The 24,078-nt window shown below is 40.0% G+C and overlaps 1 protein-coding gene across 2 annotated transcripts in view; it reads left to right on the top strand.

Annotated features, from left to right (window-relative positions):
• Window positions 1–1,188: 1,188 nt before the first annotated feature.
• itsn2b (intersectin 2b) overlaps window positions 1,189–24,078 on the top strand; it is a 35,985-nt gene continuing 13,095 nt past the window's right edge. Inside the window, exons 1-21 of one of the 2 annotated variants that reach the window (XM_059350862.1) lie at window positions 1,189–1,456; window positions 11,112–11,185; window positions 12,691–12,783; window positions 13,114–13,177; window positions 13,282–13,469; window positions 13,593–13,853; window positions 14,271–14,367; window positions 14,525–14,661; window positions 15,498–15,561; window positions 16,512–16,649; window positions 16,807–16,895; window positions 17,611–17,873; window positions 17,970–18,119; window positions 18,252–18,392; window positions 18,478–18,565; window positions 18,875–19,014; window positions 20,040–20,221; window positions 20,352–21,154; window positions 21,266–21,387; window positions 21,526–21,795; window positions 21,919–22,115. In XM_059350862.1, the coding sequence (XP_059206845.1) occupies window positions 11,179–11,185; window positions 12,691–12,783; window positions 13,114–13,177; window positions 13,282–13,469; window positions 13,593–13,853; window positions 14,271–14,367; window positions 14,525–14,661; window positions 15,498–15,561; window positions 16,512–16,649; window positions 16,807–16,895; window positions 17,611–17,873; window positions 17,970–18,119; window positions 18,252–18,392; window positions 18,478–18,565; window positions 18,875–19,014; window positions 20,040–20,221; window positions 20,352–21,154; window positions 21,266–21,387; window positions 21,526–21,795; window positions 21,919–22,115 (3,494 nt within the window). In that variant the 5' untranslated portion in view covers window positions 1,189–1,456; window positions 11,112–11,178. Of the gene's footprint in view, window positions 1,491–11,111; window positions 11,186–12,690; window positions 12,784–13,113; window positions 13,178–13,281; window positions 13,470–13,592; window positions 13,854–14,270; window positions 14,368–14,524; window positions 14,662–15,497; window positions 15,562–16,511; window positions 16,650–16,806; window positions 16,896–17,610; window positions 17,874–17,969; window positions 18,120–18,251; window positions 18,393–18,477; window positions 18,566–18,874; window positions 19,015–20,039; window positions 20,222–20,351; window positions 21,155–21,265; window positions 21,388–21,525; window positions 21,796–21,918; window positions 22,116–24,078 lie in introns of both variants that reach the window. The other variant, XM_059350863.1, reaches the window with a different exon arrangement.

Below are 24,078 nucleotides of genomic sequence, written 5' to 3'. Positions count from 1 at the left end.
GGTAAAATCGCCCACATCCTCAGTTGATCAGATAATGTGATTTTACCCCTTTAAGATAATGGCCTATGTCAAGTGTGTGACTTGAGCGGATTTACTATGCCTAAGTCAAAATAAAATGTGACATAGGCAGTTTTTTGAACATGCCTTTGTGACTTAAGCAAGATATGGTAACACTTTATTTTGAAGGTGTCTACACAAGAGTGACATGAGCATGTCATAAACATGACATGGGATGTGTCATGAACATTAATGACACTCTGAAGTAACATTAATGCTCATAACACTTGTCATGTCATGTTTCTGACAGGCTTGTGTGACTTATGTAGACACCTTCAAAATAAAGTGTTAGCATATCTTGCTTAAGTCACAAAGGCATGTTCAAAAAAATTGCCATTTATTTCTCTTAAGTTACATAATTTACACACAGTGTTATTACTATGCCAATAGCCATCCTTTGTTACATCCCTTTTAGGTGAAATGACCAATAAATGTCATATGTTACACCAGTGGTGGTTCTAGACCAATTTTACTGTGGGGGCCAAGGAGGGGCTGGTGTTAATTCAGAGGGGCACATTAAAAAACGGTAACGATGATATTTAAGCATTCAAAACCTTTATTTTAGCTTATTTTTAAAAAAAAATCGAATTTAAGTATATTTGGATAATACAAATACATTGATTGAAACAATGAGACTTACCAACAATAACAATTATTTTTGTAAGACAATGACATTTCTCATTTTTGTGCACAATTATTTATTTTTATTTTGAAAGTGTAGTACAGTGAGAATTATCTTGACAATTTGTCTTTGTCTTGACAACAAAATTTGACACAGGGGCCACAGCAGGGGCCAAGGGCTTCTTCACAGGGGCAGTGGCCCCTGTAGGCCCCTGTGTAGAACCGCCACTGTGTTACACTTTTGGTGAAGTTTTTTGTGTTTCGTGCAAAACTTGAAAAAATGAGTTAGGCGATTATTTTAACAGGATGACGAAATGAAATGCTTTTGTAATGAATTGTATGTTTTTTATATTTGTGAACCAAAGTTATAATTATTATAGTTATAATATATTTTTTATTTTATTTTTTTTTTTAGGAAAAATGACTGTATTTCTTGTATCGCCAGCTACTCCTTTATCTTCTCCCATCAATTGTTCTCCTTTCCCATCTGTTCAGCTGGTCCTCCTCCCCGTGTCTCTCCTCCCACTCGGTGGACGCTAACAGCCTCACAGCCACCGATCACTCGTCGTCAGCCATGTTGTTGGTGTGACACAGTGAGCTGTCAGCAACAGGTCCTCTCAGTCACAACGCTGCTAAACTTTAACATTTGGCCAACAAACACTGCTCTCCTTGGATAATCCACTGACGGTGTGTTTGGGGAACCGTCCAGAAGTGGTGGATGATAACTTCAGCCCGCAGGAAGCTCCCAAGTTGATGTTTTGTGGTCGCGGTGAGAGAGGTACGCAAGCGAAACTGCTTATCTAAGCATGAATGTAAGTTTAATATTGTTATGTTTATGTTTCCATAGATTATGTTTAGGTTTCACACAAGCTTTTGGACTAAGTACCGTTTCTGTCTGTTCGTGTTTGATTAGTTTGCGTTCTTTAATTTAGGAATAAAATGAGTGTTTGATGCTGCTCTGCTGTGATGGAAGTTACGTTAGCTAGCTAAGTTATGATTAGATGTTAGGTATTATCGATAAATGGGCACTGGATATTTATTGGGGCTTCTCTAAGGCGTTGTATAGTTTTTAAAGGCAGATTTGCCGGTCAGTCTCCTAAATTCCTCTCAGTTGGTTGAAACGAGTTGAGCAGGTTGCAGGTGAGACTAGTGACAAGTGATCAGGGAATGTTACTCTATCAGAATATCGTTTAGGCTTATACAGAGGGAACTTCAAGGCATTTTAAAGTGGTGAATAAAGAAAACTGTGATCCTCAGTAGAGCAGCAGTGCTTAGTTTTTAATTTTCTTGTGATCGATTTTTAAAAATTGTTTTTTCCATTTAGTTTAAAACAAACAAACAAACAGATGTGGTAAGCATCAATTGTAGCTTTATTGTAGCCATCTCCTTTTCTTACTTTGGGTCCTGTGGGTGGGGGGGTTGTGGCACTCCGAGTATATATTTTCTTATTTATTTCTCCCCTTTTTTTTAAGTTTTTTTTTTTAGCTTTTTATTTTGAAATTTTGGCCCATAGCTGGTCTACTGTTCTGACTTACTTATGTCTTAAATGACATAATCAGAGCCACCAGTAAAAAAAATCACCGCTTCCAACATTTTTAAGTCACAAGCAACACAGAAGATGGTATTGAATAAAGCACAATTTTCCCCCGTATTTAATAATTAATAGTCATCTCTGTGGATAGTAATGTTTTTAATTTTATTACAATACCACCAGTGGAGTTTTACTATATTTGTACTAACCGCCACCTGGTAACAAGTCCACGTAAGAGCTGCAATGATTAGTCAAATAATTGATTGGTCGATAAAAAGAAAAAATAATCACCGTTTTTGATCATTCATAATCAAACAATTATTATTTATGCAAAAATGGCCAAGTGCTGGAGCACAAAAATACTGCATCATTGACATTAGCAGGTGTATAATGTCCATTTCAGATTTATGTTTTCCAGGTTTTATTTTTTTTTACAGCCAAGCTGTCACTTAGTGACACTGATAAAGCAACCAAAATGTTGCACCTTCACAGTGAGAAATGGGGGCGTGGAGCCTTTTCAATTTTGTTGTGATGTATGAAGTATCAGACAGAAGTATTTCAGTGGAAAATAAAATGGAGTGAGAAATACAGAGAGAATGGAGGATTTAGTAGAGTGGGCTGGCTAATAATTCAGGTGGAAGGTGTCTGATGTGAGAGGCATGTTGAAGAGTCACAAGTGTCAGCCGTTCTGTTTAGAGAAGATGATGCCATTATTCAAGGCAGCAAAATGTTGTTGTGGCCCCAATGTGGTTTGTATGTTTATGTTTGCATGCATGTTCGGATGCGGTTGTGTATCAATGCACTGACTCACAAAGTGATACCTTGACAGTATAGTTTGGTGGAGAAGTTGAGCTGCGTTTATGTAGTATCTCTGTCACTGCTAGTAATCAGAACATACTATTCAGTCTTTCCAGCAACAGCTTCCTTTACCTCGTTGTAATTGTAATGCTTAACATGGGCTTTCTTTGTTTTCCACCTCATTGCAATTATGTTTTTACTGCATGACAGTATAGTGAGAAAGAACTGATCCTCCTGGTTTTTATCTGCTGAATCATCCTCAAAGCAAGATGGTGAATGCCTGCCAGCTGAGCTTCACCTAAGACCTTTCTGTGGAGTGAAAGGTCAGAGTCGCCTTTTACATGGCTATCATAGTGCTAACATGGCTATCATAAGCTGAATTGACATTTTTTACTTGTATCACTGTTACAAGTGCGACCTGTAGCATTTGCAGCATTGCCATAACAGAGAGCAGCTCTGGACAGGCCCAGAGGAATTTATCCAGCAAATGTCAGGTTTAACCATCCTTTTAACTTGTTGTACTTATATTAAAATTATTAAAAATATACTGAAGATGATAAAGAAGAAGCACATTGTTATACATAGTGCTGCCAGAAATATCCTTTTTTTAAACTCTGATTCACACTATAAAATAACAATTAATCATAGTACTCTCTTTAGTCCTGTCATATCCTCCTGATTATATGGATAAATCAGGGTGGGTCAAAGCAGACTAAAGTTGGGAGAGGCATGCCTTGCCTTAAAAGAAAACAAAACACTGCACTGCAAACAGTGTTAGTTGAACCCAATCTGAAACACTGTAAAAGGTTGTTACAGCTCTTTCTGAATGTGTGAACACCACTGGTGGATGGTGTGTTTATGGCAGAGTGGGTGGATGCATTGAAATATCACTTATACTAGGCCAGCTGAAGAGTTGGCTCTACAGTGGTTAGCAGTTGGAAAGACAGAATAAAATAATAACACAGAAAAGCGGTGAATGAGTGATAACATAGTGGTAAAGGAGATGGATAGCCAAATAGTTTTACTGTACATAGAAACAAACAGAGAGACGGAGTCATTGGGATGGGGTTGATGTCATTGGTGTGAGGTCATCGAGCAGGGCGGCAGAAAATCAATTATTTTGTAGGACAACAGGCAGGGCCTGTTTCAGAACAGAGTTGTGATGAGGACAGACAATACAACTGGTATAGTGTTTATTTAGGGACGGAGGGAGACGCATAGATATACAATGAGACATGAAGATAAAGTTGAAAGAGGACTGTCCTGAAGACAGACAGGCAGGTAATGAGGAACTGGAGGGATTGAGAAAGGAGAAAAGGTTTATTGTAAGACATCCTTTCCTCATTCTCAACCATCTGTCTGGTTCTTTGTTGTGCTCTGTCTTGCCATGTCAAAGAGTCTTCATGGTGTGGCAGAAAGTTTTCTTGGTTAGTTCCAGAAAAATCTGGCAGTTATAACACAATTATTACCATGATGTCTTTATAAAGAAGACTTTGAAAATGTACACAACAGTCATCAGGACATAAAACCAATGATCTATTGATCTGACGATGTTAAAACCTTAAATGTTGAAAAAAAGGTTTAAAAATAAAATCAAAAATCAATCCTGACCTTTTAGAATTGAAAGCCTAATCATATCTTCGATTTGGAGAATGGTGACACCCTTGCTAAACGGAGCATAAGGGACCAACACTCTCTCGTGAGGGAATGAGAGTCAGACGTGCAGGGCTCCAAGCTGCTACTGAAGCAGCTAAGGTCAGGGACAGCCAGGCTATTTATCCAACAGTTTTCACTGTTGTATATACTAACGGAGAGACAGAAATGTTCACGTCTTTCAGCAGCAGCAAAAGCAGAACTGAAGCAGGTGAAGTCTGACCGACATGGCCCAGCCGTAAATAAAAAGAAACACAGGATATGTGGTGTTTCTTTCACCACCACACTGCAGTCAGGCATTGATACAGCATTAAGTGGTTCACATTGGCCTTGAAAAAAGGTTCAATGCCAAAAAAATTTCAATCTAAAAAACAAACAAGTGGAAATGTCCATTGGTTTAAACTAAACTTAGCTCAACACTCAGGCTAATTAAAATGGACTGCATGGTCCTGCTTTGGACCAACATGCTTTTCACAAAATACCTTTTGACTTGACATAGAAAGAAACCCAAAGGTGCAACTAATATATAATGGGGCTGCACTCCCTTTAGCTTTATTAGTTCAGAACCATGCTGCTGTGTATTCTGGTTCAAGGATTATGATGAACAGAATCATTGTTAATCATATTAAGGACAACTCTGATTTTCCTGCTACAGACAGTAATGGCTGATGTAGACCTTGATCTGTCTTGTTAGAACCCTCAGCTGAAAGTAGGTCTATCAGGACTATACAGTATGATTATGTTGTTGAGGTATGTTTAATGTATACAGTTAAATCATAGAAGATGACAAGACACTGGCAAGGTGCTGGGTCAAAATATCTTTTCTCCTGTAATTTGCAACTGGACAGCTGGGACCCATTTAAACCTGATATGAACAAATTAATTGTGTCTGGACAATGGCATCAAATTAATTAATTAGCATTCTCATTATTTTAATTCTGCCAGTGTAGAGTGCTGCAGGGATGATATGTTTTTGCAGGTCAACCTGGAAGTTAGCATTGCCCTGGTTCCCTCAAGAAAAAAACAAATTAAATTTTCCATTGGATTTTGGGTTATAGCAACTCTGTGGAAAATGAAAGTTTATGCTTACTTCAACATCACTATTTCAGCTGACTTCTCAGATGTACGTCCCTGCTGATTTAAATTGTAACATTGTAATTGTGAAGATGATGGTAATGTTTGACGCAACCTCTGTAATATTATTTTAAATCTTTTTTCATGAAGCGTAATATCTCCAAAACTCAAAAAAAAAATGTATGGTATTTACTGATTTTTTAAATTATTTTTACATCATAGAACAAATGTTTAAAAAAATCTCCTAAGCTTGTGTTACACACAGACCTTAGTCAAGGAATCAAATTAAAAACCCTCTGACCGAAGTGCAGAAATGCTTACTAATATCTGGGTATTAGGACTCATGCCTGCAGCACTAGGCCAGCACTCTATTATGTTAAAAATGCAAATTAGTATGTAAAGATGGCAGACTGTCAACAGCCACGACAAGCCTAAGGTCGAGCAATCAGTTTTCTCTTCAGAAGGTGGCTGCACAGATTGCATTTACACCTGGCTGATGTTGCAACACCTCTCTATGATTGTGGAAGAGCTGTTTCATAAACTGCAGGTTAGGCATATGAGTCATACATCTATTTATGTATTCAACCGTGAACAGTAATGTGGCTGCTGCATGTGTGTGAGCACCAGGATGGGCTTACACAAGCTCAGCGATTGGCCTGCCATTGAAAAGCAGGAAAACACAGTGCTACCTGCAAAGAATGATCAAACTGTGTTTCACGAAATATAACACTTGTGTCTCTTTCTCTATGGTGCCCACTGTAACACTGTCAAAACGGTGCATCAGGCTTTCATTCACAGTCCCTTTCCTGTCGTCTGGAGTCTGCTTTTCAACTTTGTCTTCAGTGGTTTTTAATGCATCACAGGTGAAATACAGCTGAAGCCAGTTTCTAGGGAAGGTGATTTGCATGATGTTTGCCAAGCTGAGTCTGTCTGGTCAGGCAGATGTCCAGTCAGGAGACTGTCAGACTCCTCTGTCACTCTGGAAACAGTAAACCTTAAAGCCAACAGTCCACTATCTTTCATTTATTCATTATAATTCCTACAGTGTTGCATTACCAGAAGTTACACTCCATGGCTAGAGCCTGACCAATACAGAATGGCTCATACTGTCATCTTATCACTCATATCTTGTATTTGTGTATAAGTATGTTGGGCAATATGCACATGAAGTGCTTGAAACAATATTAAGACTTGATTGAATGGTTTGTTTAGCACACTTTACTGTTTACACTACTATGCACTATGCAACACCTGATACGTCATGTATTTGTTGATATTAACATGTTCATTACTTAAGTAATTTTGCTGCGATGACTGGGATAGATTCTTGCTGAAAATGTGTGTTTATGTTCAATACATACAAAAACAAGCTGATCAGTTAGTCAGGCTAGGGCTTGATATCTGTACTCAATATCTTTCCATGTTTCGACCGGAATAATCTAATAGCACGTAGTATCAATACATCTTCAGTCAAACAATTACTGCAGTTGATCATTTTAGTACCCATATTTTTGTATGCTTTGTATATTTTATATATTTTTGTACCCATATTTGTATGGTTTTGCCTGCAGTTATTGACATACACTGGTAACTGTTAGTGTAGTGCAGAAAATTGTCTGAGGCCAAAACATTTTGTAAACTGAGTTCTTGGCCTTTGCATTTTTCCCCACTAGTTGAATAATCAATGTATTTAACTAAATGGCATTCTGACTTCTTTGTTTTTATATTGCAAATAATACAGTCTTACTGTATCTGTGTTGGGACTGCTGCAAACATGACTGCCTATTGAATTAATGCATTCATAATGTGAGTCTCTGTATTGTACACACACTCATAGTCCAATTTTTGATAAAGACTGCATGTGAAGAACAACAGCAGAATGAAAGAGATCGAGGCAAAACAGGAGATCTTGACCCAGGAGGAGTGATGGAGAAGGATAGAGGGAGAGCGACAGATGGCAGGCAGTAGATTAGCCCTCCCTTGCTGTTCTCTGCCCTTGTGAGGGCATCGATCAGGCTACGTTCACACTACACACTGACATTTTCTGTTTTACTCTTCCTCTCATTCTTTCATGTGCTTATATCAGCAGACAAGTCAGCGATCAATTTGTCATTTAGGTTCCTAAAATCACTGACCAATCTGTTATTCTTTTACTGCCCCAGTTCCAACCCCAGCTCTGACTCTAGTTCATATTTTCTGGGACATCAAAGCTGTCCCTCTGCCAAAATCCATGATCACTTCCTGTCAACTGACGTCGGACAAGGAAATACTTGTGTCTGTGGGTCACCAGGCAGGAAGTGTTGAGAAAAAAGTTTGGAATTTCTTTCCCCCTTTTCCTCCGCTGGCTACATCATGTGAGTCTGACAGACTGATGGCGGAGAGATAAGAATGGAGGAAACAGGTGTTAGGTACGCCAGTAATGAAGTGAATGTGAAAGCTACCGAACCAACATGATAATCCAGTGTCCCCACTAACATGCATGAAAATATATTCTGCTTTGTATTCAATGTTAGACTTCATATATTCATTAGTTTAATTAATTATTAATTAATTAATTAATTTAAAGCTTAAAATATCCATCACATAGTGAAAAACTGTTGGGAATCTATACAAGACAGTTTTGTGTTGGCTGTATTTCAACAGGTAACAGAACAGCACTGCAGTCATAGATGGGAGCTGTAAGTATACTGGCAAACCCAGCATGAGTCAAGTAATTAGTTCTTTTGTCAACACAGAGCCTATGTATGGTACATTTAGTTTGTGGACAGCCAGTCTGGTGCATGCACCATGTTTTGACCAACCACAAATGTCCTTGAAACACACTGCTGAGAGATTTATTATAGTAGACTGACAACCTTCTCAAAGAAAATGGAGAAACATTGACACAGAGACACTTCCACCCTTGCACTGAATGTGGTCACCATTTACTCTTTAATGTGTAACCTTACAGAAGAAATGGGCCCTTTTGCCACATAGAACAGTTTCATGTGACAGCAACTGCATTCCCACACTTTGCTTTGCATGTACTTGACTCAACAGGAGTGGGCTTAAAGCATGATGAAAGATATTTTGAAAAAGGCGTGGTCATGGCAGATAGGAACGCAGATTTAAAGTTGTTGAAATGGTTGAGTTGCTTGGATGGGAATGATGGTCAGTCAGTCTGTTGGCCCCTTTTGGCTCAGATTGAAACATGTCAATAACTGCTGGATGGATTGAGAAAGTCCAAAGTCATGAAGCTTAAGTTTAATAGGTGACTCTAAATTGCCCGTACGAGTGAATGAGAGCGTGAATGGTTATCTGTCTCTATGTGTGTTGGCCTGTGACAATCTGGAGACCTGTCCAGGGTGTACCCAAGGCCAAACCCATACTGTGTACCAAGTTCGGAAAAGCAGTTAAGGATAATTAATTAATATTATTCAAACCTAGTTAGCATCATTATTTTAGGATTGCCAGCATGTGAGCATGCTGATGTTATCGTTAAGCTCAAAGCACTGCTTTGCTTAAAAACAGTCTTACTGCCATCAGCTGCCAACTCTTAGTCTTAACATTATATCGGTATTTTCATCTATTGATAACATATATCGAAACATATATCATAGAATGTTTTCTAGTTTTTCAGTTTGTAAACTAACTAAATGGTAAAGCCTATATTTTTGTTTACATCATGTGCACAACAGAGCCAATATAGCTCGCTCCAGCTTCTATCCCATAGGGGGAAAAAATATAAAAATATATGTTATCTTTTTCACATTATATATCATTGAATGCCCCAGCACTACTTTATAATGAATGAATGACAGCAAAAACATTTCTCTAAATATATGCTGTAGAGTAGCCTAATATTAATGTAGTGATATAAACACACGTGATATATAATATGAATAACAAAGGAAAAACGTGTAGGTTTATAACATGATATACATAAATTCATACAAATTAACTTTTAGCATAAAGTACACTTATTGCCAATATGTAGCCTAAACAGTTCCATGCTTGTATGAAAACGTAGGCCCATACATGTTTTTCTCATATCATCCACTTCATTGCTTTAATCATTAATCATGTTTTATTTAGAACGCATGCTAAAAGTATTTGTCATCACGCTTCGGTTCCATGAAACAAAATGTGCGGGTCAATCTGTACATTGCTAACAAGCTAAACTATTACCTTCTAGTTTAACCCATATCTGACATGCCTTTCAGATTATCATGCTAAAGACAGTCATATCATTTTAAACATTAAAACATAGTAAGCCGTACACAGTAAAAAAAAAAAAAAAAATTTAGCTGTCTACTTCATGTCAACAAAATACTTTAATGACATTAAACAAGTAATGTGATTCACATTCGTGGAATCGTGGTCGTCATCCATGCTCAGTAGTAGGTCCAGTTCTGCAGGTCTGAATCTGCAGTCTCCGGGTCTGTGGCCACCAAATTTGTGCTTTTATGAAAAAAAAAATTCACCAGGGGGACATGCCCCCAGACCCTCCTAGCCAGATATTTTTCAACGCTGTCTGGCTACTCCATGTCCTAGTGGAAAGCCCTGTTGACTGTGAAAAATGTTATGTTTTGTGATTGCTCACATTTTTTTCTCATAGTGGATGAGATTGATGCATTGTACTTTAAAATGTACAAAATTTTCTGGAAAATTTTTTGGCAACTGAGAAAATGTTTTTGGCAACTGAGATTTGCACTTTATACTACATTTTAGATTTATGATTGATTTATATTTTGTTGAACATTTTTTATTTATTTATACAGACTAAAAAAACATTTTTTATATATTTTTCAGTATTTTGTAATATTGTCAAGAATATCGTTATTGCAAAAGTACCCTGAAATATATATATATAGATAATCTTTTAGGGCCATATCGCCCACCCCTATATGCACATGTATACAATGTTTCAGAATACCCATTGTGCTAACTTACAGTCAAACAGCTAAAGGATGAACATCAATGCAGCATCTTTGAAGAAAAGCATATAGTCATTAAACTTGGGCAGTAAGACACCGTGAAACTAAAGGACTTCTTTGATGTGGGCTAACATAGTAATGAACAGGGGTTTATATATTTCTGGACAGCGGGTGTACGTAAATACTTTCTTCTTAAGGTTTATCAGTCTAGCTTGTGTAGTAATGGTGCCTGGCCACTGCCATGGTCTCAGTGAGGATATTATTGGAACATGTCCCAGTAGTTTAAACGCTTTGGGACGTGGCCAGAGTGCTCCTGACTGAAGAGAACAGGAGGAGCCCTGTTTGACTCTGCTGACTGACCAGAATCTCTCCCTCTCTCTGCCTTTTTTCTCCGTGACACCACTGTCCTGTCTTAGCTGCAGTATTGACTGATGACTGGGCTGTGACTGTGTGTTTTGCAGATGGCTGCGAGCAGTAGCTGAGGACGCCGCCGGGAGTTCCCCCTCTCTGCCTCTGCCACCTGCGAAAATGAATGGTAAGACCACTGCAGTTTGTGTGTATGTGTGTATGCCATGCGTGCGTGTGTGCGTGTATGGCGTGTGTACAGAATGCTGTGTGTTTTTTGGCTCTGCAGATCTGCTGAGGCCAACACAGTGCTAGTTCTAGTATTAATTCACAGGTCGATTCGTATGCGTGGCTGCACATGCATCTGCCTGAAAACAGTGTTGTATTCATTTGTCAGTGACAGTTTCTTACTGTTTCTATAAGTGAGGTCCTAATCTGGACCAGCCTGCTGTCAGTCCTACTTTTAGTACATTTGTTATGAAGTCCATTTCCCTCCGTATATTGACCCCAGCTTTGTTTATGGTGCCACTCACAGGACCAAGGTGTGTGTACCAACTGTGTATGTTTTGTTATGATGAAGTGAACTGTCCATTCTCTGCATCTGCTGATGAACTGTGGAGTAAACACTGATGTGTAGTCAGCCTCAGTGAAAGTGTTTGTTCTGCCCTCCTGTCGGAACAAAGTGACACAGTAACAGAGCGCTTCATTATCACTTTGTCAATATCATGCATTCCCAACCGTGCCACTGAGGCTGGCCCCGGGGTTCCCTCTCATCTTGTCTGTGTGTGTGCAGCTGGCCTCTTTCCTGGCTTCTTTGCAGGTCATTGAATGTTTCCTAATGTTTCTTCTTATCATGAGAAGTGTATGCTCACTTCACATGTTTGGTTTGCTCAGATTTAGGTGGTGTCTGAGTGATTTATTTAAACATTGAGAAGGTAAAACAGCCGTGGGCCAGTTCAGGGAGGAGGACATCCCACTGATTTTTTTTTACTCCTAATTTCTTTAGTTGAACCTGGAAATGTTCTTATATGTTTTGAAAAGGCATCATGTATATTTTATAAATTGAATAAAGGCAGTATTACACATAAAACCATTTATTTAAAAGAAAAAAAGACGTTTGTTCAAAATTTCAAAAATCCTCTCTTTTCGTTCCTTTTGGTGTAACTGATAATAATAATAATAATAATAATAATAATAATAATAATTGTATATCATGATCATTTCATATCTCAATAACAAAATCGATATGATATAGTATGTTTTCTGCTAATTCAGTAAATAATAATTGATGTAAATATAGCTCAGTTGCTGGTTTTCTTGACCTTATGATAAAAATGATATTAGAAAAATATTTACAAAACACATTTTGATATTGTTATGATGATGTATACCATCATAACAATATAAAAATGGCTGGGTGATATGATGATATATATCATCATATCACCCAGCCCAATATTGAAACCATAATACCTTCTGAGACGGTAACACATTGTAATAGTTTCATACCATTGAGACACTAGAATCCAGAAATCCATTCAAGCAGAATTAATATAATTAAATACAATTATTGATCTACAAATATTTAATTTTACTCAGTAAATAACTTATTATGCTTATTTATCTGATATATGTTATTGGCTATGTCCCATGCTTCGTGCTTCACATTTTGTTATTTCTTCCTTTTCTCTGTAGGTGGTCTAAGTTTATGGGCGATCTCTCCAGAGGAGAGGGACAAACATGATAAGAAGTTTGACACCCTCTCCCCATCAATGGGCTATGTCTCAGGTACACACACACACACACACACACACACACACACACACACACAAACAAACTATCGCACAAGCTGATAGTGCATCACATTAACAGTGATTTCCCTGTAAGTACATTTCACAATGCATTTCACAATCCTTCAGCCATCAGCTGTGTAAAGCGCAGTTATTTCCCAATATCACAATATTACACAGTCACGGGCTGTCAAAATACATAAGTAGCATTGAAATAGGCAAAAATACTTTAGATAATGATACATTGTATACAGACACATGAAGAATCCAAGGAGAATCTAAACGTTCTTGTATTTTCTGATCCGCCCTTTTCTGTCTCTTTCTGTAGGGGAGCAGGCAAGGAAGTTTTTCCTCCAGTCAGGGCTGCCTGGTTCAGTTTTGGCTGAGATATGGTGAGAAATAAGCGATGGGATCTCTGGAAGTTTTCACTAAAATCAATACTTGTTAAAGCACAAGAGATTAAGACGGTCTCTTTGCTGACTCTTCTTTCTGTCAGGACCCTGGCTGACATGAATAAAGATGGGAAGATGGACAGGTTGGAGTTTTCCATCGCTATGAAGCTTGTTAAGCTCAAACTCCAGGGTACACCACTTCCTTCAGCACTGCCAATCATCATGAAGCAGCCTCCAGTGCATGCTCCCAGCCTCATGAACCCCACCTCAGCCTTGACCAACCCAGCCTATGGTACAGTATTATTATTATATACTGTATGTGGATGTTAGTTAGGAACCTGTCCACAATGTATACATATGTATTTAACTTGCATTTTGACTGCTGTGTGATCTTTATTTACTGTGTGTGTCCTAGGTATGGCTGCTGTGCCGAACATGTCGATGATGCCTGGGACAAACCTTACCATGTTGACCCCTCTCTCCATGGCAACCCCGGGACTCGCACCTTTGACATCAATGACAGGCCTTACAACGTTGGTTCCTACAGCAACAGGCCTGAACCCTCTAATAGCCTCCAACCCCTCCAGGCCCCTGATGCCCACTGTGGGAAACGCCACCCTGCCAAACGGCACCATAGGAATGCTCCAGCCACTCACAGCTGGAGCTTTGGCCACTGGTACAGATAATGTTTCCTCTACTGTCTTCGGGGGGGTCTCCTGTCTGATTAAATACATTTATCTGTCCTTTCATTGTCACTTGGAAGTTGCTTTCCTGCAGTGCTCTGCTATGAGGGTAAATATTGTATATTTCTGCAGTGCAGTGCAGATGGAATATTTCTGAGGAGAAAAGAGGGAAAAGAGCAGAATCCTGGCCTCGTTTTGCAAAGTCATTTGTTTTTTGTTTCATCTCCATACAAATAGCCTCTCTGTCCTTGGCAAGCTTGGCTGGATGACAGTATAATACTGACCCACTGTAGGGCTCCTTCTCTCCCTTTCTAAAAAGGGGGTAGGACAACAACAATATTTTATGGTTGTACAATAAATTGCCATGATGAAGTATGTGACGGATATGTGTTTTTGCTTTGTGATATCAGGCCAACCTCTCTCTGGTTCACCTTACTCCTCTTCACTCGGATTCTCCTCTCCTGGTATGAACAAGGCCTCATCACTGCTTGACCTTGGATCTATTAGGTAACACACAAAAACATTTAAAGCATTAAGCAATTTCTCCTTTTGCACAATAAGTGCCTCATTTATCTTGGCATCTTTTACAACTGCAAAAACACGCTGGTCTTGAAGTTTGGTGCATTCAGCTTGCTACATTACGTTGCTTCTGTTTGCCTTTCAGCTCCGCGTCCTCATCCCCCTCTGGGATGTCCCCTATGGCTGCCGTTCCCAGCGACTGGGCTGTGCCACATGCCTCCAGACTCAAATACAGACAGCAGTTCAACGGCTTGGATAAGCTAATGACAGGATACCTCACTGGTACGAAGTGTGTGTGTATATGAATGTATGTGAAGAGTGTGGTGGACATACAAAGCCACACTATGTCTGGAATGCAGGCGTTGATGTTCGTGAAAAACAGTCGGTGATGATTTCATAACGGTTTCCTCCCTGTTTCTGTTTATATGTGTCAAGTCTTAACTAACTCTAAGGAAGTGAAGGCTGTGTCTGTCTCAGCTGTGGGTGTATTCAGACACAGGGGCACACACACACACACACACACACACACACACACACACACACACACACACACAAACACACACAGTTAGCCAAGTATGCATTTGCCTTCTTGGTGTGTTTCTGCAAGCCTTGCTGGACCTGTTCTTGTGAAATAGTCTTGAGTCGTGTATGCGTGCACACACACGTGCCACACTTGCAAATGTTTCCACACAGTATGAATTTGCACATTATGTATGGTCCAACACATCAAGTAAATTACATTTATTTGCTTTTTCTAATTTATTGAGCTCTTGGTCCAATCTTTTTGCATAATAGACAAGATTTTTTTTTGTTAAATTAACAGTCCTTTTCCATCATCTTCGTTATTCACGTAAATGAATGTTAAAGATTTTCTAGTTTCCTATTACATCAGACTATTTTTTAGACTGTTTACTTCTAGAGAACCTGGAATCAGTCTTGGACAGCAGCTGTGATGATGCACAGGTCTGCCCTCTTTCTTCACCTGCCACATTGTATATTAAGCTAATGGGCACATACTGTACTGTACAGGTCTTACACACACACTTTACCTTTTTTCCTTTTTCCACCACAGCCACTGTGCGATACAGCTGTTCTGACATTTGTCATCTTGTTGCCAGGTCAGCAGGTGAGAGGTGCCATGGCAACCACGATGCTGACTCAGACTCAGCTGGCTTCCATCTGGTGAGAATATCAGTGTGTTTGCGTGTCTTATGATTGGTACAGTGTTGCACTCAAGAGCCAAAGCCAGGTTTGGCAGCCAAACTTAAGTAACTTCATTCCACTGTATCTGGAATGACAGTTAGCCATTGTTGGATCAGGAAATATTACCGGTAGTTTACAAGTCAGGGCTGCTCTTAGTATCAGTTACCAGAAAATACAAGGAAATTAAGTCTGTTATTGTTTAGAGGAACATTTTATCCCAAATCCCCAAATTCAAAATACCTATTTTTCTTATCTTATCAGTATTTATCAGTCTTGATTGGTTTGGTGTTAGTTGCAGAGTGTTGGAGATATCAGCTGTAGAGATTTCTGCCTTCTCACGAATATGATGGAACTGGATGGTATTTCATTTGTTGTACTCAAAGCGCCAAAAAACACATTTGAAAACTCCAGAGCAATGTCTTTTTCCAGACCTCATGACCCAGTTACTCTAAATAATCACCAGACCTTTTTGTGAGCAGATTCATGGAGAAACCTTTTTTTTTTTTTGTGTAGTTCTGACATGAAACTTTCTATGATAAATGGCAATACAGACAAGAGAAAAATGTATGTATGTGTATTTTTGGGGCAAACTTAAAACTGTAAATTGTAAAAACTGTTCCTCTGCTATATTATTATTTCCAAAACCCCTTTTATATGCAAATGATCCCCATAACTGGTAGGACTTGTCTATAAACTTTATATACTTGACTTTTCAATTTTGACCGGTATCTATACGTAGCTGAGAAGCCTGACATCTGTGTGATGAAAAATGTTACTCAACAGAAAGTTATTTTTAAAGACTTCCTCTAATGGTGAAAAATATTTCCTAAGTCTCTTAAAGAAACTTCTGTCCTGTATATAATTCTACTGCATTGTCAGCATGAAATTGTGTATTAAGCTTGCATCCCCAATTTGCAACCCTCCTGCAGGACTTTAGCTGATGTGGATAAGGACGGCAAGCTAAAAGCTGAGGAGTTTATTCTGGCAATGCATCTCGTGGACATGGCAAAGTATGGACAACCACTGCCGCTGACACTGCCAACTGAACTGGTCCCACCCTCACATAGGTATGTGGACACATACAGCGCAATAGAATAAAAACATTGCTAGTAACCTGCAAAGGAAATATATGGGTTTTTGAGAAGATGGACTACATTAATGTGTACTTTTATTTTCATCATGTGATTGTGGATATTCCAACATTATTTTAAATGTATGTTCCAGGGGTGGAATGAATGGATCCAACTCTTCTCCCTATGCATCGCTGACTGATGACTTGGACATAGAGCCTCCACAGAAAGCCAAACCCAACAGTCAGTACTCAAACTACCAACTCTCAACACACAATGTAGCCTTGTTTAATGCTGCATTATGATCAGTCTCTTTATTCTCCATTACTTCGATAATGCAAGGACACAAAAAATCCTAGTAACCACATAAGATCACTCCGTATAATACATCACTATGAATGTCAAAGTTTGACAAGTCATTTCATAGCATAGCAACATGCATATATTGTTTTGACATACCCAGTGGCCATTGACAGCAGCCTGTTGCCAGTTAAGGTCAGCCAAGTGACTCTAAGTGTAGGGCAGCACACTTTGTGTGTAAGATGATAGTGTGTACAAACCCAACACCAGTCACAAGTTGTAGCGGCTAGAGTTAAAGGTTCTATCAAGTGTTTGTTAAATATTAAGTTCACAGCTTAGTGTTATTTTGAAATCCCTAAAACTCATCAAATACAATCTCATAATCTTGTCTATCATTATTTCTCAGTCACAGTTTTATAAAGATGTTTTTGTCTTAGCAGTCCATTATTCTTCTTTCCAAACGCACAAGGTCAAATAAGTCCAATGGCCACATTGGAAATTAATTATTTTGAAAGAGGTCATCCGCAGTATATTCAAGAAAATACTGCTTAAACCTAATTGAGATGAAAATAAGTTCGGATTGTGTGATTTAAGTGTAAATTTTGATGTGTAGGCTTAACCAGCACCAACTCTATGAAACTTTTTTGTCTTTATTTAGTGTCGTTCGAGGATAAATTTAAAGCCAATCTGGAGCGAGGGAACGCAGAACTGGAGAAAAGACGGCAGGCGCTGCTGGAGGCGGAGAGGAGGGAGAGGGAGCGCCGCGAACAGAAGGCGAGAGAGGAGCGAGAGAAGAGAGAGAGGGAGGCTCGGGAGGCCGAGGAGAGGAGGAAGAAAGAGGAGGAGAGGAGGCTGGAGCGACAGAGGGAGCTGGAGAGGCAGAAAGAAGAAGAGCGACAGAGAGAGATAGAGAGAAAAGAGGTGAGGAACTTTTAACAAATGTGAAATTTTATGAATGCTTCTTTGAAAATCACAGCAGAGTGATTTCTTTACACTTGCTGTGTGGGTTCATTCCAGGCTGCACAGCGGGAGCTTGAGCGTCAAAGGAAGGAGGAGTGGGAGAGGAGGCGCCGAGGAGAGCTCCAGATAAAGAGGGAGCAGGAGCAAGATGATATCATCAGATTGAAAGCTAAGAAAAGGAGTCTTGAGATGGAGCTGGAGGCTGTGGTAAGTGCTGGAGAGACACTGTAGTCGTACTGTCTCTAATCCATCATGAGCACATTAAATACAGTTTATTAATGTGTCTCTCATCCTCTTACTCTGTGTCTCTCTTTGTGTCTCTGTCTCTCACTGCCCCAGGGTAACAAGCATCGTCAGATCTCAGACCGGCTGCGAGACTTTCAGAACAAGAAGAAGCATCAGAGGACGGAGCTGGATCTGACCAATCAAAGGAAAGAGACACGTCAGCAGGACATACACAACCTGCAGAAACAGCTGGAGGTGTGTGCCAGTTGTTGATGACTGTGTTAACTGTGATTTATGAGTATCCCCCTTTGACACTTCTGATGCATTTCCTATTGGTCAGGAGTTCCAGAGGAAGTTATCCCAGCTGACTCCTGAGCAGAAGAGACTGAGTGAGAAGCTCAGAAACATGTCTGTGAATAACATGCCTGGTTAGTATTGATGAGGGCTCAGAAACAGCATATTATAGCAGCACTGATGGAACACATTGATGAACAAATTGGGATGTTATGCCATGGTAAATTATTATTATTATATTATAGTTATTGCAGAATGTGGAATTGTATAATATAATGTAAAAAAAACGCTGCAAAAATGAAAATATACAGTACAAATATAATTGTATTACAAATTTGTGTTAAAAACACATGAATTAGAATGTAATTCTAGAGATTTTCACGCCCTGGTATCATCACACTCTAATATTGTAGCTTGTTTAACTGTTTTTCATGTGTTTGTAGTTTCCACCATGTCCACGCTGAAGGTGGCCGCCTCAGAGAAAAAAGGGACATGTGTGAAACTGCGAGAGCAGCTGGAAACTCTGGAAAAAGATACCGCTGCCAAACTGTCTGAGATGGACCAGTACAACAAAGATATGCAGGTAAGAATTGCATACATTTTAACATTAATAGAGCTCTTTAAGATGGCATTAGATAAAACAACATTTCACATAGAACATTCATGTTGTGCAAAGGTTTGCTCGTCTTTCTTAAAAGGTCTCAGAATGTCCTAAATGATATGAAATTATGTCTTAGTCATTTTTAAAATTTCCAGCCCAAATCTGGAGATTATACCTTCCTGCTCATGTCTGCTCCCTCACACATCCTTATTAGCAGACTTATATTTTCTTATAACTACAAACAGGTTAAATTACTTGATTAAAAGCAGGACATAAAACGGGCTGTGACTGTGCATTATGTCAAGACAGTGTGTTTCCTAAATAACATAAAAGGCATTTAATACAGAGCTGGTTGAGTCCTTATTAACTAAACTCATCACGTCTTTATATCTGGGTTGCATCATTTTTAAGCACTTGTATATGTAACAGATTTGTGTTTTAATGCCTTTCAAGACATTTTTTTCAAATTCTGGAGTGTGCAAGAACTGTTCCACTAATATTTTATACTTACTGCTGCAGCTTGGCCCCTGATGCCTCTTTTCTCTCCTCTAAACATTCCTTTCCATTAAAACCTCCTTTCTTGCCTTCTGATACTGATTTTTTCCCTTGCTGGATTTCCTGTATTCCTCCTTCCTCTCTCGTCCATCTCTTCCCCCTTTTCCCCAACTTTACAGTCTGTGGGTGATGAGGACTCTATGCTTCAGGCTGTCTTCTGTCTGCTGGCCTGCCTCCGTAACCTCTTCTACCTACTAAAGGTTTTCGCTTTAGGTCTCTTTGTTGTTCTCATCTTTTTCTCTCTTTTCTGCTCTTTTGACATATGTCTCCTTTTTCTATCTTCTCTCTTACACCCTCCTTCAAAATGCTCAGTGTTTAGGCATGCTAAATGTGTTTCTGCATGCTGTGTGGTCAGTCCCCTAGCTCCATGTCTATTTAGTTTAAGATCCTGTTATTCAGTCACACATCTTTCATTCTGCTGGTAAAGGTGTCTTTCTTTTCGTGTGTGTCAGGAACTGAGAGAGAGCGAGAGAAAACAGAAGGCAGCACTTGAGAATCTACGCAGCGTCAAAGAGGACAAACGGCGTGAGCTGATGCGAAAGAAGCTTGAATACGATGAGAGGAAAAGAAGAGAAGAGGAGAGGAAAAAACAGGAGGAGGAGCGGAAGCGGAAAGAGGAGGAGGAAACTCAGAGGTATTGTGCTTTCACAAATCAAATTTTTAGATTTTCTTAAACCCTGAAGCATCATGTTAAAGCAAAACGTGGGAAAAAACATAGTTTTTTACCTTGATATACAAACTTTTAAAATACTTTCCACTCACAGGCGTATTAAGATGGAAAAAGACCGCCAGTGGCAGGAAAAGCTGAGGAAGGATGAAGAGGAGCGTCAGAAGAGGCTTCAGGAGGAGAAGGAGGCCAAACAGAGGGAGGAGGAGGAGAGAGAGAGACAAGCTCTCATCCAGGCTGCCAAGGAGGAGGCCGAACGACAGCACAGAGCAAAGGAGGAGGCAGAGCGAAAGAGAAGAGAGGTGGAGGAGAGGAAGAGAAGAGAAGAGGAGGAGCGGCAGAAGCAGGCAGAGAGACGGAGGCAGGAGGAGGAGAGGAGAAAGCTGGAGGAGGAGAGGAGGCAGCTAGAGGAGGAGAGAAGGAAACTGGAGGAGGAGAGGAGGCAAGAGGAGAAGAGACGCAAAGAAGAAGAAGAGCGACGGAAGAGGGAGGAAGAGAGGAAGAGGTTAGAGGAGGAGCGCAGAGAGGAGGAGCGTAGAAGGGAGAGAGAGGAGGAGGAGAAGAGGAGACAGAGGGCAGCCATGGCCGCTGTCCGAGATGCAGAGGACAGGAGAAAGCATGAAGATGAGGAGAAAAGGAAGAGGGAGGAGGAGGACAGGAGAAAGTGGGAGGAAGACAGGAGGAAGCTTCAGCAGCAGCAGGATGAGGACAGGAGGAAGCGTGAGGAGGAAAAAAATAGGGTGGAAGAGGAGAAGAAAAGAAAAGAGGAGGAAGAGCAGAGGAGGAAAGCCGAGGAGACGAGAAAGAGGAAGGAGGACGCAGCTCGTCAGCATCAGCCGCCAAGTACAGGTGGGAGGGTGGATGTTCAGGCTCTGCTGAGAGGACTGGAGGAGAGGAAAGGTAAGACACACACACACACACAGGTTTGTTTTTGTATTTTTCTTCTGAAGTGTGCATTAAAACCTCTTTAAAGCCCATCTCACATTATAATCCCTGATGTGGTGCTTCTAGGTGGGCAACCCAGAGCCACACACCACAGGAAGTCAGCGGCCCTCACATCCTTCAAAGCTCTCTACCCGTTCACAGCCAGAAACAACGAAGAGCTCAACTTCAGTGCAGATGACATCATTGAGGTAAGATTGAAAATGATGTCTCATGACGGCTTAACAAAAGTTCCAACTGCAACAAAAAAACAGACTTGGCAGATGAACTCAGGTTCAAATCGCTTATCTTCCTCACACTTGTCAACCGTTTCTGTCTCCTCCTGTCAGGTGGATGAGACGACAGAGCGGGAGGAGGGTTGGCTGTACGGCAGCAGACAGGGGAAGATGGGCTGGTTCCCAGAGAGCTATGTTGAGAGAGTGGCCCCATCAAACGCTGCTATTGATATTACTGCTGCTGCTGCTGCTGCTCCTCCTTCTAAAGTGCCGCTCCATTCACAGCTTTCAAATGCACTTGAAGCTGTCAAAGCAGCAGGAACAAAGTCTGCCTTCACGCCAACACACTCTCCAAACCCTGCACCCTCTGAGACACAAGGACAGGTGAGAGGTCCAGGTCATGTACCTACTCCAGCAGATGTTAAATGTTACTGTATGATTATCGATTGAACTTACAAAATTCCTCAGAAACGCACTTTACAGTCTCTCGCCCTGTGCTTCTGACAGAAGGTGGTGGGTAACTTGTTGGCCCAGGCCCTGTGCTCGTGGACGGCAAAGACCGACAACCATCTGAACTTCAATAAGGACGATGTGATTCAGGTGTTGGAGCAGCAGGAGAACTGGTGGCTGGGAGAGCTGAACAATGAGCGGGGCTGGTTCCCCAAAACATATGTGACACTGCTGGGAGAAGAAGAGAGTTCAGAGTGAGTCTTCATGCACACATATTCAGCCACCATAATTAAACTAGTCAGAGGACTATCCATGTGTTTGTGTTTGACATTGCTAGTGAGCTCTCAATAAAGAGCTCAAATGGGAATTTTAAAATTTGAAAAGTAAAACAAGCCAAATTATTGGTTTAGCTGGTACCAGCACTGACTTGTGACTGAAACACCCCCAGCCATGTATTTCACTTCTATTCATTCCAAAGCTATACTTGAAAATGCTATTTGCATGTGTTTTGCTGTGGTGTGAAGACAACTGGACCTTATAGTGGGTTTTCACTCCTGTCCCATTCCACTTCCACAAAAGAAACTCCTATCTCGTCCCAAACCAATTACAGGGAGACAAAAAAATCCTGTCTCATGCCAATCCCAGAAGAATTTGTCCCATCCTAACCTGTAACTGTAAAACCCAAAATGCCTTTATTAAGGTCATAAAAACATTAAAAAAAAAAACACTTTGTCCCACATTGGTCCCTATACTTTTTCAAATGAAGGTCAACTGTTTTGTCCCTGTTTCTAACACTGTGTCAGTATTTATTGATATATAAAACCTGACCTGACCTATTGTTGGTATGACTCCCATCCTGCAGCTCCCTTTGACTTTTTCTCCTGTCCTGTCCCGACCCAGTCCTATGATAAATAGTAAAACTGAATGTTGTTGATGTTAGTTATTGTAGTTTATCCCACTGATTTTGGTCACAATATGCATAAAACATCTGTTATTTTATTAGAAATCCACAGGAAAATACTTTTCATCGCATGATAAAGTTTTCTTCAGTATCAAAGTAATCAAGTCACAGTCGCCTGTACATTCATGAGTACATTGCAGACAGAAACTACTAATAACTATTTCTACAAACTTTTAAAGGTGCCAATTTTCCAAAATGTAGGCTAAAAACACAGGGCTCAAGTTGAAGCCTATGGGTAACGCTGTGATTATGGTGTGTTCCACCCTATTGTGGGATTAATAAAGAAATTTATCTTAAAAAAAAAAAAATCTAGATCTGTCATGCAAAAACAAAAACATGCACATAAACTCAGTAGCCTGAAGCACATAATTGTCTATGATGAATAACAACATATTTTGTGGTCATTTGAATGTGATTTATCTCAGGGTAAATCAGTGAAAACATGCATCAGTCACATGGTAATGCCTATGTGACACATTGAGTGTGCCTGAGTTCAAAGGTGTGGTAAATGTTCCAGTATGTCAGGTATTTAAAGCAGTCTGATGAGGAATCTGCTGTTTGGTCACACACACTTGCATATCACACAGCAGCATAGATGTATATAAACAGTATGATTTCAGCTGGCGTTGTACCAGACTGTTGAAGGTGAAGAGACAACTGAGCCTGAAGCTTGATTTACCAGTCAGTCCAGTCAGTCGTTCCAACATTCACCTCTTTATATAATACCCAAAAGAATGAGATCACAGCTTGAGGAACCCATAATAGGACTACACCTTCTTTGTACTTAAAGGAGCAGATAGTGTGTCGGAGCACGCTCCTGGTATTCTAACTCATAGACCCCCAGGGCAGACCTAGACCATGCAGCAGGGGTTGATTTCCCCATCTGCTTTAAGAATGCCCTGCAACCCCCAGGAGGAGCTGGAGGAGGTTCCAGGGCTCCAATGTTTTGCTACTTCTACCTCCTATGTTTCAGAACCTTTATATGCACTTTATTTAATGCAGCCCCTAGATAATAAATCATTTTATTCTGTTGCATTTGAGTGTGAATGATTTTAGAATGGTGCCTATGATTTCTTTATTTTTCTCTGTGTGCTGTGCACTTTGATGTTAATGTTGATGTTTTTTATGCTCTGGTCTGTGCAGCATTTTTGGTCAACATGAGTTGTTTTTAAATGTGCTTTAGAAATAAATTTGAAGTGACAGGTGGAGGAGGATGGTTGAATGGACACATACTTGAATAAGAATGGTAACAATTT

This window comes from Centropristis striata, chromosome 2, assembly GCF_030273125.1.
Source record: "Centropristis striata isolate RG_2023a ecotype Rhode Island chromosome 2, C.striata_1.0, whole genome shotgun sequence".
NCBI lineage: Eukaryota > Metazoa > Chordata > Actinopteri > Perciformes > Serranidae > Centropristis > Centropristis striata.
Note: the sequence above shows the minus strand (reverse complement) of the source record. Positions and strands in the feature narration are given on the sequence as shown.